Genomic DNA, 16,172 nt, shown 5'->3' on the forward strand with positions numbered 1-16,172 from the left:
ACCTGCCAGCTTGTATCTGATGCCTCTTGTGTGACAGCTAGCAACCGCTGTAAGGTGGCCAACTTCTGTTCTAACATTTGTTCCCTATGTAAGGCCTCCTGCATTGAACAACAACAAAACTCTTTAGTTTTAATGGCAGCAAATTATAACATAATTTAATATTTAAAATTCTACATGGATGCTGTTTTAACTTTGTTTTATATATTTATGATGTTTATTTTAAGGAAAAATTTAAAAGTAACAGTTTGAAATGGGAATGTTGCCTTTTAGAATGCACTGCTCATGTCTAAAATGCATGATTCTTTTCTGGTTGGTTTCAAATACTTTGCACATGAACAAGTTTTATAAGGTATGATAGTCCCCTTCTTTCTAGTAAGCAGAGAACATCATATATGATATCTATACAAGCATCCATTTTATATGATCAATCTTATATGACATGATATTCAGAAACACAGTAGAATGATTTGTTTGCGCAAAAATGCCGCAATGAAAATCTCAGCATGTATCTTTTTTTTTTTCAGCCTAGCCATAATTATCTGCATAAGCATTGCTGGAAACAGTAGTAAGTATCAACTTGGTAACAGTTTTTCCTCTCTAGTATAATGATCAGAATAACTTCAATACAATGGATGCACTATTTTAATTTGCTTCATAGATTCTAGACCACCTTATGCATGCTAAAGCTCAGATATAATCGTTATATCTATATATTTTGCACTTCTAGCTGTGCAAAACAGCAGCACAGCCCTGGAATCCACTGGAGCTTGGCAGTCAATAGATTAACCACTCAGGGAAAGATATGGCTGCTTTAAGGAGATTGAAGATTGCTGATATATGAGTGCTGATATATATGTAAAACTTACGTTTGGCCCATTTACAAATGTTTGTATTCCTTTTGTTGTAAACCTTTCATGTTGTGTTGTGTGTGTGTGTATTCATGTTAAGAATATATATATTTCTTAGCAGAAATTTCCTGATATATATATATATATATATATATATATATATATATATATATGTATGTATGTATGTATGTATGTATGTATGTATGTATGTACGTACGTACGTACGTACGTACGTACGTACGTATGTATGTATGTATGTGTGTGTGTGTATATATATGTATGTATGTATGTATGTATGTATATATGTATGTATTTATAATGTATTTAGTATATATATATAGTCAGAGCTGCCACGCTTTAAGCCCAAAACCCAGCCTGAAGATGGTGAGTGAGACCTCGCCGAAACGTTGCCATATTGATACCTCGCCAAAACATTGCCAAGACAATCTCAATCTTACACGGGAAAAGACCCGAATACAACAAGACCAGCATATATATATATATTTCAGCTATTTCTGCTACTAGGAAAAAAAGAAGTTCAGGTTTCAAACATCACCACTCTGAAAATAATACCCATTTCCTATGAAAGGATTACAACCACTAGATGGCATACTTCACTCTTCTTTTCAACAGGCCATGTAGACAATAATACTTTGAATTTATCCTTAAATTAGCACAAAATGAAACAAAACTTTATGGTTTTATGATTTCAACTACAATAAAAAGCTGCTAGACCAAGATATAACCACCACCTGAATGTCACCAAAAGAAAGCAGAAATGTAATGTCTTTTTACAGACAACTGGAGATTATTTTTAAAAAGTATTTTATTGAATTTATAAAGCCACACATTTCAAATACATGAGTCTAGGGGAATCACACAATTAAAATAGCAAAGTCAAAGAGAGCTACTTAACAATTACAACAGTATGTTAGAAACAATTTAACCATTTAAAAACTATGCATATAAAATACATGAAAGTGTAATCAAAATCTTACAGACAATATAGCTATTTTGAGACCCTGTTTCTATTGAGATCCCCAGGCCCAATAGGAAAACCAGGTTTTAAGGGATTTCTGGAAAATTAGTAGAGTCAGGTCCAATCTAAACTTGGGGGGATGATGCTCCATAGGGCACATGCCATGGTAGAAAATGCTCCCCTCCTGGGTCCCGTCAGATGAAATACTCCACTAGATGGGACCCACGTACAGTCTCTCTGCTGAGTCTAGTAGGATGGCTAGATGTATCCATCAAGAAGAAGAGAGGCAGTCCCTCAAATAACAGGCTCCATGCTATGTATAGCTTTGAAAATATAACCAGCAAGGGGGGGAGATTGGAATGTTAACATTTTATCACTATAGTTATTAATATGATAGCTACATGTTTAGATTAATATAATTAATTTGACAAACCATGACTAATGCTCTGCTATTATTTAGCTGTGCACCTGGGGTCTTAGATTAGCAGTCTTTCAAGTTTTACGTGAGAATGTTAGTTGTATATGATTATCAGACTTCACCATAATTTCTCATAACTATCATATTAAAGCTCTTATTTAAATTTTATAATATAGTTTTATAAATCTGATGTTTATGAGTCTATGCAGAACTGTACATATAATATTACCTGAAGATACTGAGAAAGCTGAAACAGTTCCTGAGAGTAAATGCTGGGAGTGTTAGCAGCAACCTATAAAAATGGAAAACAAAAGCCTTTATTATTCATTTCATGTCAGATTTAATTTCTTTAGTGCCTTATATTAATATTTACATATTAAATAAATTCTGGGCTACCAAATCTCAGCTGCCAAATTTCAGACAACCTCCAGATAGCAGCAACAAGGAACTTAAAACACATTTGCTTTTATGTGTATAAATACTACATTAATAAAATATTACATTAAATTTCCCTTATTTTGATTATGTAGCTTCCATTTTTTAATTTACAAATAACTTCTTCATATTATATCCAGTGGATATGTCACTGTTGATGGTCTGTCAAATTAAAGCAAAACATATAGCAGAAATTATTTGCAAAAAGTGCTTCAGAGCCCACTCAAGGTCAAGCATAGATCTCTGCTTTTTCTTAAAGTATGAGCCTGTAAAAATATATTGCTACTTTAAGCAATGTATTCTTTAAAGTAAAGATGACTCTTGAAGCAGAAGAACATTTTTTTGGATGTGCTATTGATCACCAAACTAGACACATAATCTAGATAAAGTCCTTATTGACCAGACAATGCTGCCCATAATTTTTTTGAAGGCAAACATAATCATGGTAAACTTCAATTACATGGACCTCTGCTAGTAGACTGATAACCTTAGCCAAGATGGAAAGGTCCCTAAAATTGTTTTATTTACAGAAGAGTAAAGAAGATACAGGGGGATCTGTTTTTCTAGTTCACTAATAAGCAATAAAGAAAGGTAACTCAAGAGGTAAAAGTAATGGCAAACTTTGGAGGAAAATGATGCTATTTTGGAAATCAAGATATTATAAAAAGAGAAATTGAAGCAATATAGAGTTGTGTGTGAGCTGAGAGAATGCATAGGAAATGGATGATGGCTGTAATCACTATGGATGTAAATTATATACTAGCAATTAGGCACATTCTATTAATTATCAACATTTTATATGTTGAGCTCTCAGACTTGAAACACAAAATTTTTATCTTACATCATGCATTTTATACTAGAAATTACATGACTCCACCACCCAAGAGTAACAGAAAATAAAAAGAAAACTTAGGTGACCACAAATAATGGGAAGGAGGGGGGGAGCTCTGGAACAGACTATTAAATTGATTCGCCAACATTTAGGGGGAAATGTATTTAGTAGGAACCAAAATGGAAATTTATTAAAACAAGTAATACCGATTCAATCTATTCTCCTTTAATTACAATAGTTTAGTTGGCAATGGGGATAGCAATATAGCAGTAGACTTATATACCGCTTCATAGGCCTTTCAGGCCTCTCTAAGCGGTTTACAGAGAGTCAGCATATTGCCCCCAACAATCTGGGTCCTCATTTTACCCACCTCGGAAGGATGGAAGGCTGAGTCAACCCTGAGCCGGTGAGATTTGAACCGCTGACCTGCTGATCTAGCAGTAGCCTGCAGTGCTGCATTTAACCACTGCGCCACCTTGGGATGTGGTAGATAAACTCTACTCAGAGTAAAAATACTCTGATCTTAGCAAAGCATTTGACAAAATCTCCCGTGAGATTGTAGTAAGGAGGATGGGAAACATTAGAGTCCCCATGTGAAAAAGACATGCCATTTCAAAATTAAAAGGATAAATGATGATAGATAGATAGATAGATAGATAGATAGACAGACAGACAGACAGACAGACAGACAGACAGACAGATATAGACAGACAGACAGACACAGTAAATTACCAAAAGTATTCGCTCACCCATCCACATAATCAGAAGCAGTTGTGAGCGAATACTTTTGGCAATATAGTGTGGATGGATGGATGGATGGATGGATGGATGGATGGATGGATGGTACAGAGAAGACTGTATCAATGACTGTACAACAATGACTCTGAAAAAAAGAAGCGATATCCCATAGGATCCATTCTAAGCCCCATGCTGTTCAACAAATTTATAAATTATATGAAGGGTTAAATATAATTATGAAATTTGCAGATTACACAAACATGGACATGTAGCAAACAACTTATAGGTCAGTATCAAGGTTTAGGAACATTGTGATAAACTAGAACAAAGAACAGATATCAGTAAGACTTTCAATAGGGATAAAACAGAAAGACCCACATTTGCGTAGGAAAAATCAAAGACAAAAATGTAGGTTGGAAGAATGATACTGACAGAAATATATTCACAAAGGATCTGGGTGTCTTGGCAGATCAGCCTGATACAGTTGCAAAAAAAAAGAATCTTGGGCTATTTCAAAAGAAATATAGTGTGAAATCAAAAGAAGTCACTGATCCTCTGTTTTCTCCATTGGTCAGACTACTCCTGGAATACTGCATCCAATTTTGGGCACCACATTATAGGAAGGGTATTGTCAAATTCTCAAATTCATAGGACTATCATAGGACTATCATAGGACTGTAATTAAAATTAGGTAAGTAGCCTAGAAGCAAAAACCCATAAAGAATGTTTGGAAGTACAGATTTTATGTGTATGATAAGCTATTTCCAAGTGTCTAAAGGACTGTATTATGTTCCAATAATAGAGTACATATTAGTGTTTAATTGTTACATATTTAGTCTTTAGCTTGCTTATTTTCCTATGGATGTTTCATTACCAGGCTAAGTAATATCATCAAAGTTATATAGAAAATGGATATAATTGTTCAGAATAGTACAAGAGATGATTTTTAAAAAATCACTAAAGTCCTCAGTAAATGAATGAACATGCAATGTTTTTGATACATTTGTTTAATTGGGTTCTCTTTAATCTAGTTCAGGGATGTCAAACTGGAGGCCCACAAGCCAGATGTGTCACGTGCAGGCCATGCCCACCCCAACTCTACGAATGGGAAAAAGATCACGTAATGTCACGTGATGGCAACATGACACAGAGAGTTTGACATCCGTGATCTAGTTCTTTGGAGAACAGACAACCTTTTAGCATATTTATGCAGAAATTCTCAAAATTCAAAAGATTTCTCAAAACTTTATGCACCACTGTATTTATTTTGATTCAATAAGAAAAAGATCAGAAATGACTTTGAATTTGTAAACATTTACAAAGAAAATTGGGGTGAATATTGTTTGTATTCAGAATAATTTATATGAGGCGAATTAAACACAGGAAAAATCAAATGTAGTAAGATACAACATTCATAAAAATGAGTTTGAACATTGAATGACTTCTACATCACATGCCTATCAAAATCCCTTTTTAATAATACAGAAATAGTTTTGACAACTTTATCTAGCTATACAGATAATATAAATCCAAGAGAAGCCATATATAACATTGTATTAAGTCTAATAAAAGACTACAAAAAAAGTAATGCGGCTTTCTCTGGGCTCAATTTTCTTCCTTATATGGAAGAAAATAATCTAGTAAAATGCTTATTACCTTGGTAGAGTACTTAATATACTGTTAGTCATTGTTCTGGAATGTTTAATGTTCAAGAAATCATTTTCACATAGCCAACTGCAAAATACACCAGAATGTACCTGCACTGCAAAAGTCAACTTTCAAATCCACATAGGTCTTTAACCTAGCCTCTATTAGTATGAAGATTAAAAATCAAAGGTACTTATAATTAGATTGTTATTGCTACAACTCTTGATACTCCATACATTCTAAATAAGGTAAAACGTAAGCAATATACTATACAATAACAATGCTTTATTTTAGTTTCTCAGCAGATAACAAAATTCAGGATTAAAATTTAATTATTTAATTTTGGTTAATTAAAAAGATTTAATTTAATCTTTTAATTAACTTATGACATGAAGTTTCAAAAATTATAGTCTGCATACAAATATCTATTTGATACCGTAACTCAAGTCTATTGCATGCCATTTAATATATTTTGTACAACAGCAAGTGAAATAGTTATTTAAGTGATGTTAATCTGCCTTCATTAAGTAATCTGAAATAATTACATAGGTTTGACAATAGGCAAAAAGCATAACAGGAAGCACTGGCCATCCAATAATTTTTTTACTTATGTATATTTATCTTAAACAGGAATACCACAAAAAGGCATCGACATTTATACTACAGTATCATTAGTTTGTTTAATAGTGGCTAAAGTTTGAAGGGTTATGGAAGTATGTAAGACAATAAATCATAGCTCTGATCTGTGAGAAATATCCTGTCTCTCTTGCCAACCTGGGGTACTGAAGGAGAAATGTTCTAAGGCTTACCTTATCAACAGGACTTGGTAATGGAGCATGGATGACACTATAGAGGGGGGAAAAGCTATCAATTAAAAAAATATTTCCACCACATTTAGCAAAGAAGAAATGAACCTTGAGTTAGTTCGTTCTCTCTCTCTCTCTCTCTCTCTCTCTCTCTCTCTCTCTCTCTCTCTCTCTCTCTCTCACACACACACACACACACACACACACACACACAGCATTCTAAAATCAACAAAATCCGACATGCAATAAACTATTATTATGGCTGCCAAAACCAATGATGCCAATTATAGAGAAACCAACAATAAAGCATGAACGTAATGCTTTGTATATATGTGCACATGTATATTTGCAAGAAACTCCCTCCCAAAAAAGGAGAGCATTAAGAGAAAAAGCATATTGATGAATAATCAAGATATCAGGTTTACTGATTTCTATCTGCACATATCAACCATTGTCTTACATAAAAATGCAGACCTACTGTACATAGAAAAAAAATTACAAAATTGCCTCCTTCCTTTTATCAAGAAACATCAAAAAGGAAAAAAAAATAGGATGGAAATGAAATAAATAGAAGGGGTAGCGGCATGGATGCCAGCCATGGCTCATGTATTAAAATTCTTGAATGAAAAAAACAGGCTGTCCTTATATATAGGGAATTTCTCTAATATCTGAATATATTGGGCATTAAAATAACGTTGAAGTTGCACTTACTCTGACCGTAGACGAGCTTCCATACCATCAGGGAGAAATAGTTTTATTGTTGAGACAATGCATCCATGAGTGACTGTATAAAAAAAAAGACTTTAAGTTCTAAGTATCCGGTTATTAAAAATTACATTATTAAAGCAATTTATGATAATTGTAAAAATGTTACCTAGACAGAACAAAAGCAATACACAAATGAAAACTGAACATTTCGGGGAAAAGAAAATTCAAATTCTTTCTTCCCAAAAAATAAAAAATAGCAAGCCATTTAAAAACATCAGGAAGACCTAAGTCCTATGCTACTTCCCACCTTGTGGTATGAAAATATCAATTTCACTAGCTTAGTCCAATAATTTCATTATGATATTCTAATTTCCAGAGGTTTGAATATGAGGCTTCCAGTGTCACCTTCTGTAATTGGTTTCAAAGGAAAGAAAGGAATTAATGTAAAATGATGCCTCTCAAACCCATTCTCACCTGATATGCTAGAGGTAGACTGTCACAGATTAAAAGATCTACTGATTAGGTCCAACTATAAGCATGACCAGATATAACCTAAGACCGTGATGGCGAACCTATGACATGCGTGCCACAGGTGGCATGCAGAGCCATATTTACCGGCATGCGAGCTGTCAGCTCTGGCATGTCAGCTGATTTTCGGCCTTCCTGAGGGCCAGGGGAGACCGTTTTCGCCCTCCCCAGGCTTCAGGAAAGCCTCTGGAGCCTGGGGAGGGCGAAAAACAGGCCCAACAGGCCAACCAGACATTTGGAAACAATCCGTTTCTGAATTCTGGAGGGCCTTTGGGGGCTGGGGGAGGCCATTTTCACCCACCCCAGGCTTCAGGAAAGCCTCCAGAGCCTGGGGAGGGAGAAAACTCCTCCCGTGCGGGGGGGAGTATGCGCATGCATCGGGGGGTCGTGCGCCCATGTGCAGAAGGATGGGGCACATTCCATTGTGGGTGTGGCCACAATTTTGGCACGCCTTTACAAAAAGGTTTGCCATCACTGACCTAAGTCAACTCTCATGAATACCAAGAAGTCTATAAAATCTCAGTTTCTCCAATCTGGCCGATTTCTAAATCAGCATTGTACTTATCCCAACTAGCTGAGTTAGAATAACCATTGGACAATGGGGAGAGCATCATCATCCAAGAAAGTGAAGTATACTTGCCTCACTTCTTGAAGAAACTTATTCAAGACAATTCTTTACAATATCAAGCTCAAACACCCATAGTCTCTATTTGTTTAAAGCTTATTTTGTTATTAAATGTATTTGATATTACAATGGCAGAAGAAAAGAAAGTGATCCAGACTCTTACCTTTCCGTGTGTTCTCTGTTACATCTACACCAAACTGTATAATATCTCCAGACAGAATTTCACATGGTGGACTCTCTTCAGATCCTCTGCTCAATCTCTGACTATTTATAAAGGTACCATTACTGCTTTTAGTGTCTTGAAGATAGAACTATAAGATAAACAGAAAAAGTCTGTATTTTTTTCTGACGTATTAAAGTTTAAGTCAAATTTAAGATTAAAATTTCAGACAATTCACTAATTGAAAATTAAAAGAGGATATTTATGATCATTCAAGTGCACTACAGATAATATCTATATTATAATTGCAGCAGAGTAATAAATGAGTTTATCCCTTACACTTTGAGAATGAAAGAATCCCACAGTTGATCACCTATTCATTGGATTGCATTCACCTCTATTCTGTTATCTAGAAATTTATGTTTAAATTAGCCTTATTATAACCTTTAATAAATTATGTACCATCTGAATAATTTTCTTTTTTTTTTTCTTCTTCACCCCAACTCTCCATCAGGTGCCGAGGTGGCGCAGTGGTTAAATGCAGCACTGCAGGCTACTTCAGCTGACTGCAGTTCTGCAGTTCGGCTGTTCAAATCTCACCGGCTCAGGGTTGACTCAGCCTTCCATCCTTCCGAGGTGGGTAAAATGAGGACCTGGATTGTTGTTGGGGGCAATATGCTGACTCTGTAAACCGCTTAGAGAGGGCTGAAAGCCCTATGAAGCGGTATATAAGTCTAACTGCTATTGCTATTGCTATTGCTACTTCCCTGAGAGCACAGTGCTGTCCCTCAGCAAAGTAGTAGAATTTATAGAAGTTTGTTTTAAAAATCAATGTAAGTATCTGGAATTCTATTCATGGGTGAAAGAGCTACAGTCATTCTGTATTTTCACTTCGTAACAAGTATGTTTAAAATTAAAGAAAAAAGTGAAAGGAAACAAAATTAAGAATAACAGTACTTTGTAAGAAAGGCTTTATCCATTAATGTCCTCCACCCATTTTTTTTCAATTTCATTTACAAAATAAACATTGTGAGGGGAAAAAGATTTTATAAAACATAGAATTAATGAAAGTAAAATGTTTCATACAAGATCACCCAATATTTTCACATCAAAAGCTATTTACTTATATTGGTGCCAATAAAAGAGAATATTTGTAGCTCAAGTTTGAAAGAAAAAAAACAAGCTCCCATTTCCTTCTAACACTGATGATATTACCTAGTTTGATAATGAAATGTCTGCAAGAAAACTACCAAAATCAGAGAGCACGAAGAACCCCACACTTACACTTTTTAACCGCAATGTGTAATAAAGCATTTAACAGAGCAGTCCTTACACAAATATCCTATTTGAAATATCAATGCACTACATCTTCTGTTAGGTTTAGTTTTGCAGCCTTAAGGGCCTCCCCACATAAGCAGGCAGATATGTGCAGATGATAGCTCCACAAGGAATGCCACTGAAACAAAACGCCAGTAGCTTCATTTTAGATCAATTCTGATGGAAATGTCATCTCTGTGAGCACACAATGTCCGACAACATGCAGTAGAAGTGTGTTAAAAGTTTGAGGCATGTTCATCTCTAAACACTTAAACAAATACAATCACAATTTAAATTGGTAAGCAAAAATATTTTAGATCAATTTTATAATAATTTCAGAAATACTGGGCACATTTAGAGTCAATAAATTGTATATATGAATTGTTAGTGTATACGTTTGTTTGGGCTGTAACATTTTGCTTATCCAAAAATAAATAATATTAGTGTAAACATTTTAATAAATGAAATATTTTATTTTTTGTTAGCTTTAATGAAGTCTGCATTAAAAACTAGAATAGCCAAATATTGCAGGATGTAATTATTTTTATTACGTTCATTACCTAATTGTTACCATCTGTTATTTATGGAATTTAAACAAAGCTGAAATTGTCTACATTGAACTTTATTATAATTAATTGTAATTAATGATTATATCACATTGTAGCTCTCAAAAAACTGTGTGAAATAATAGTATCATCTAGTTTCTATAAGCAAAACAACATAGATTACATGCCAATAATAAAATTATAAAAATACAATAAGAATGTAACAAAGTATTTCTACAAGACTTCTATTTCACTCCTTCTCGAGGCTCATAACTTAAAAATATACATATTCCTGCATTTAAAAAATCTAAACACAAGTTTGTCTCTGAATTTTGCCTAACTGCAATTGTAGTTTACAGTAAAAAGTTTGTTGGATGTCGTTTATTTTACTTTTTATCTATTATGACAGTTTAAACCCAATCCGAGTCAACTGAACTGTTAATTCATTGAAATAGATATTACTAGAGCAATACAATGGCTTTTCTCAATTGCACTGTACATATATAGCACAAAATACAAGTAGTACATGGACTCAGAATTCAGAACTTTCAAAGGATTCGACTCAGTAAGTGGTCAGAGATGTTTCGTATCTATTGTCAAAATGTCTACCTGAGATGAGTTCATTAAGTATCTCTTAGTGAAGGTTCTTCCTAGGTGAGACCTAGAACTGTGTGGTAGATATAGTCCCCTTGGAGGCTATCCATACTAGATTCAACATATAATAAACTGATATACTTTATTATAGGTTCTAGTGACTGGGTAAGTTATTCATTCTGAACTGTTTCTGCTATTTTCAAATCACTGCACATTTCATTGACCATTAGGAACAAAGCCTCTGAAAGGTGGAAAGATAATTAATATTGACCCATACCTAAATACTCATTTATCAAAGGCTTCTAGATTTCAATGTATTTTTATATACTTGTTTAGTCATTAATATAAAAAAGTATTCAGGGAATTGAGTGAGAGTGTAAAAGTATGTGTTACCTGGGATTATAAATTTTATTATAACATTGCTATAAATGTATAAATTGCACCAAATGTCCCTCCCTCCATTCTATGGGAATCAACTGAACTGATTGCTAACTTACTTCTGTCACCACAAAGTTAATTTTTTATTTTATAATCTGTACTAATGAAAATATTTTTCAAAAATAATTTTATTGAGTTTTAAGAACATTATACTTAATATCTTTCAGCAAGCAAATTATACATAAAATACGTAGGTATTTAAATATATTGTTATTGTATAAAATGTTCAGTAATAGGGAAAACACTAACCTATTATATAATAATGTCTTTAAGTAGAATTTTTAAAATATACTACATAACATTAAATTACCTAAATTAAAATCAGAAGTAAATGGTCCCATGGAATACAGGATTCATAAACTTTTATTTATTTAACTTTATTTATTAAAAGAATAAGAATTTTAAAAGAAAACATTCTGTAAGTAAATCTGTATATATGTATGCATCTAGCTAGTTAGTTATCTTACTGCAAGACTTGTCTCCATAGCTACAAATTAGTACTTAAAACCTTTTCCTTCCTAAAATTTGTCACTCTTCTCCATAAGAATTGACAAGTATCACACGAGATATTCATCACAATTACAATTTAGTTACTTTCTATGTAGTTCTTTTCCAGTTTTCAGTTGAGTATCTTCACTTCAAAAGACACACTTTCTCTTCATTAGCAAATTTAAAGACCATAAAGCTGATTTCTTAAATAAAACAGCCATATATCCCATAGGAATGGTGATAACTGTCTATCTCTTAACTATCTGGATCTGGCCATTTTTCCATCTGAGGGGCTCCATTTTAGAAATGTTCCTTTAAAAATGCTTCCTCAATGGAAGGATAAGAGGCAATCTGCATTGAAGCTTTTCTTTCAATTGTGTTGGGAGACTTCTACTTAAACCATCATAATAAAAATTGGTGTCAGGTTTATATTCCAAAATTACAGTTGACTCTTCTGCATTGTCAACTATTTGTGAAATTGCCTCAGTGGTTTGATTACTTTATACACATATTTGCACCTCTGAAAAAGTTTGAGTAGTCTTTTTAACATCCTTGGAGCCTAGTTGTTCTATAAACTGATGTATTTTATTTTTTGAAAATTTCAAATACATCTCTGATAATTTGTTCCTCCTCCTTCTTAACTGTTTAGTCAAAGAATAATGTTTAGTCAAAGAATAATGGCTGCTTCTTCAATCACCAACTGACTGTAGCCTGATCCTTCAGGTGTCAGTACACAAGCTGCTTCAAAGCGCAGCTCCTGAAGCTGCTTGCAGATCTTTTGCTGTATCAGAGAATCTTGAGGGATAATTCTGGAACTTTCTGTAACCCAGGAAAGTCATATAAACTAAAGGAATGCCAGTTTTTTCTGTTGATAGTTGAAGAAGCTACATTTCAGGGGAAACCTCTCAGGGATCCTTCCCTTACCATGTAATTAGTTGGCCATCTTTTCACCGGAAGCAATTCTCTTATATTTCAATATAAAAGCCTACTCCACATTGCTCTTAGTACATTAATTGGTAAGAAGGTTTTTGTTTTGTTTTTAAATGATCATCCAATTCACTTATACAGCTAGTATTTTCACCACCCTCTTGTAAGCTATGATTTTTAAGTCCACCTTAAAATCCATTTCAAGTGTCTTCAAATGAGTTTGTTCACCTTCAGTAACAAATTTTAATTTCATTTAAAACAGTTCACACACAGAAAGTTCAAAGCCATCATGTGCTTTAGTAATCAACTTTCAAAGTCCTGTTTTGCACTGAAATATAAGCAAAACACTTTTTCACACATCAAATAATCTAATTAGTTTCAAAACCTTTCTTTAAATCAGTTTCACAAAGCCTTAGCATGCCCTGCCACAGTATCTATCCAAGCCCCTAAATGTAGAATACAAGTTGTGGGTGTAAAGTGGCTCTAAACTCATTGATGGAAAACCCATGAGTCCTTAACACATTCAGCGTGAGATGGAGATCACCCACAGCCCTGTCACTGGAGGTTGACTGTACCAATATGTCATCCAAATAAAATTGTACCCTGATAGGAATGGTGCGCAGATGGGCCGCTAGGACCGCCAACACTTTAGTAAAAACTTGGGGCGCAGAAGAAAAGCCAAAAGGTAATGCTCTGTATTGATAATGATATGACTGGTAACAAAAATGTAAGAATTAGCAATAGCAATAGCAGTTAGACTTATATACCGCTTCATAGGGCTTTCAGCCCTCTCTAAGGGGTTTACAGAGTCAGCATATTGCCCCCAACAGTCTGGGTGCTCATTTTACCCACCTCGGAAGGATGGAAGGCTGAGTCAACCTTGAGCCTGGTGAGATTTGATCTGCCGAACTGCAGATAACAGTTAGCTGAAGTAGCCTGCAGTACTGCACTCTACCCACTGCGCCACCTCAGCATTGACGATGCTCCCTCAGGATGGGTACATGCAAGTACGCCTCCATGAGGTCGATCAAAGTAAGAAAATAGCTGTTGAGAATACCTTCCAAAATGGACATTAAATAATGCATTTTAAAACATCTGTACTTAACATACTTATTCAACCGTTTCAAATCAAGGAAGGCCCTCCACCACCACCACCCGAAGAATTTGGTATGACAAATAGAATGGAATAGAACCCACAGCCTGCCTGGTCCGCAGGGACTTCCTGTATGGCTCTAATGTCCAGCAGGTGCTGGATGGCTGATTGCATGAGAAGTCGCCTCTGGGGGTTGCTAGAAACAGGGCAACAAAGGAAAAACTATGGGAGAGGGGAAACTAACTCCAGGGTCAGACCGAACCTGGCCGTGGTCCTAACCCAGGCATCAGTAATTGTAGCATCCCACTGGTCAGTGAAAAAAAGTAACCTGCCTCCAATGGGGACCTGATCCTGAAAGGGATTATGATCTGTGCTAGTATCGGTTAATTTTGACTTCATCAGCATTGGCATTTCTGCGCAGTGAAACTTCTTTCTGTTCGCTCTGTCTTCTGCACTTTCAGTCAGTAGCCTCGGCAGCCCTCCAGGTTTCTGGCATCGTAGTTTAGTTATCGAATCCAGGTGAATCTTTTGATTGATATGACGCTTCAAATAATCAATTTTCCAATCGTTCCATCATTTTCCAGTGGTGAATGCACTGCCTGTACAAGCTTCTTGGCATATCTGGCAAACAATGTCGTCACTACTTTCACGATAAGTGAAGATGTCACCCAGTTTTGTTAACTGTTTTCTACATAAAGTTATAGCTAGTTATAGTTATAGTTTATTAGTCTTGTATGCAGCCCACTCCCGGAGGACTCTGGGCGGCTTACAATACAAAGGGGAAGTTGGCAGTTCAGTCTCTACTAACTCTCCCAACCATTCTAGTTTAAACTTCCAGCTGCACTTTTTTTCTCGTAGCAACATTTACTCCAGCTTTACGTTTCAACATCAGCACTGACTGATGATGTACCTATAGGGTTAGGGTTTATCAATTATTACAATTATCTTTTCAAATTCATTTTGGATTAAATAAAAAATAGCTTTGAAATGAATGGCACTTAATACCAGTAATATTAAAATAGTAAATGTTTGATATACTTCATTTTAATGAATTTCACTTGATATACTTCATTTTAATGAGTTAACATTCAATTGCAAAAGTTGTCTATATACTGTATGCTTCTGTGAATGTATTATATGCAATTTGCTATTTTAAATGAGTAAAATTATTAAAATCTCCATACATAAAGTCTCATTCACATCTAACAGTTTTCTTCCATCATTAATTTGTAAACTCAAGGATTTATTGCCTGCATGTTCAACAATGCTTGCTGATTGTTTAAAAATTTGTGGGAATTTGTTCCTCTCTGTACAGGGGGTTTCAGTAACTTACTACTACTGCAAAACTAATAGCAAAACTAATAGCAAAACATTAAATTTTATTATTTTTAATATGAAAAAATAATTTGACTCATAAAATCTTATTTTTTTTTCATGAATGCTCACACAGAAGTTACTTGCTATTGGAAAAAGTACATTCTAATAATGAATAGCTAAACAGAATAGGAAATTGCATTATCCCAAACTCTAAAAAAATGAAGTGAAAAATATTTTAGCCACACTTTTTTCAAATCTTACTCCTCCTACAACCCAATGAACTGCGTGAATGACTTTAAAGTACTTATATTGTAGTTAAGGTTTTAATTCTAAAAAATTTCTAAACTCCATACTACTTGCAAATATAAATAGATTGTTAAAATGGCTATACCATAACAAATAAGAAAAAAAACACCTTCCTTTTGTTTATAAAGTAGTGGTTTTAATTTGCTCCAAATGATTTAACTATGGAAGTCACTATTTTAAACTGACAGATAGGAAGTTTAATTAGATTAAAAGCAAAAATATTCTCAATGACTTTGAAAATACCAATGAGTTATCAAATATAGGTACTCCATTAAAACATGGGACTGGAATTTTTATTACTCAGCAATGTGGTCACAAAGCTGATGTCATGTGACCGGGCTCTCTCGCCTCTTTCCGACTCCGAGGGCATCAATCATGTTAGCCCAGGGATCTGCAAAGTTTGCTCTTTTAAGACTGGTGGA

General features: G+C 34.5%; 1 protein-coding gene across 21 annotated transcripts in view; it reads right to left on the bottom strand.

The window, feature by feature from the left end:
• SLMAP (sarcolemma associated protein) overlaps positions 1-16,172 on the bottom strand; it is an 83,776-nt gene that overhangs the window by 36,795 nt on the left and 30,809 nt on the right. For all 21 annotated transcript variants that reach the window (XM_087709021.1, XM_087709020.1, XM_087709027.1 and 18 more), the window contains exons 3-7: positions 8,728-8,875; positions 7,415-7,487; positions 6,707-6,743; positions 2,475-2,537; positions 3-98 (exon numbers count right to left, since the gene is read on the bottom strand). In XM_087709021.1, coding sequence (XP_087565147.1) covers positions 3-98; positions 2,475-2,537; positions 6,707-6,743; positions 7,415-7,487; positions 8,728-8,875 — 417 coding nt within the window. The remainder of the gene's footprint in view (positions 1-2; positions 99-2,474; positions 2,538-6,706; positions 6,744-7,414; positions 7,488-8,727; positions 8,876-16,172) is intronic.

This window comes from Thamnophis sirtalis, unplaced genomic scaffold (genome assembly GCF_051295495.1).
Source record: "Thamnophis sirtalis isolate CommonGarterSnake01/CBP01778 unplaced genomic scaffold, rThaSir2_p1.2 scaffold_3, whole genome shotgun sequence".
Taxonomy (NCBI): Eukaryota; Metazoa; Chordata; class Lepidosauria; order Squamata; family Natricidae; genus Thamnophis; species Thamnophis sirtalis.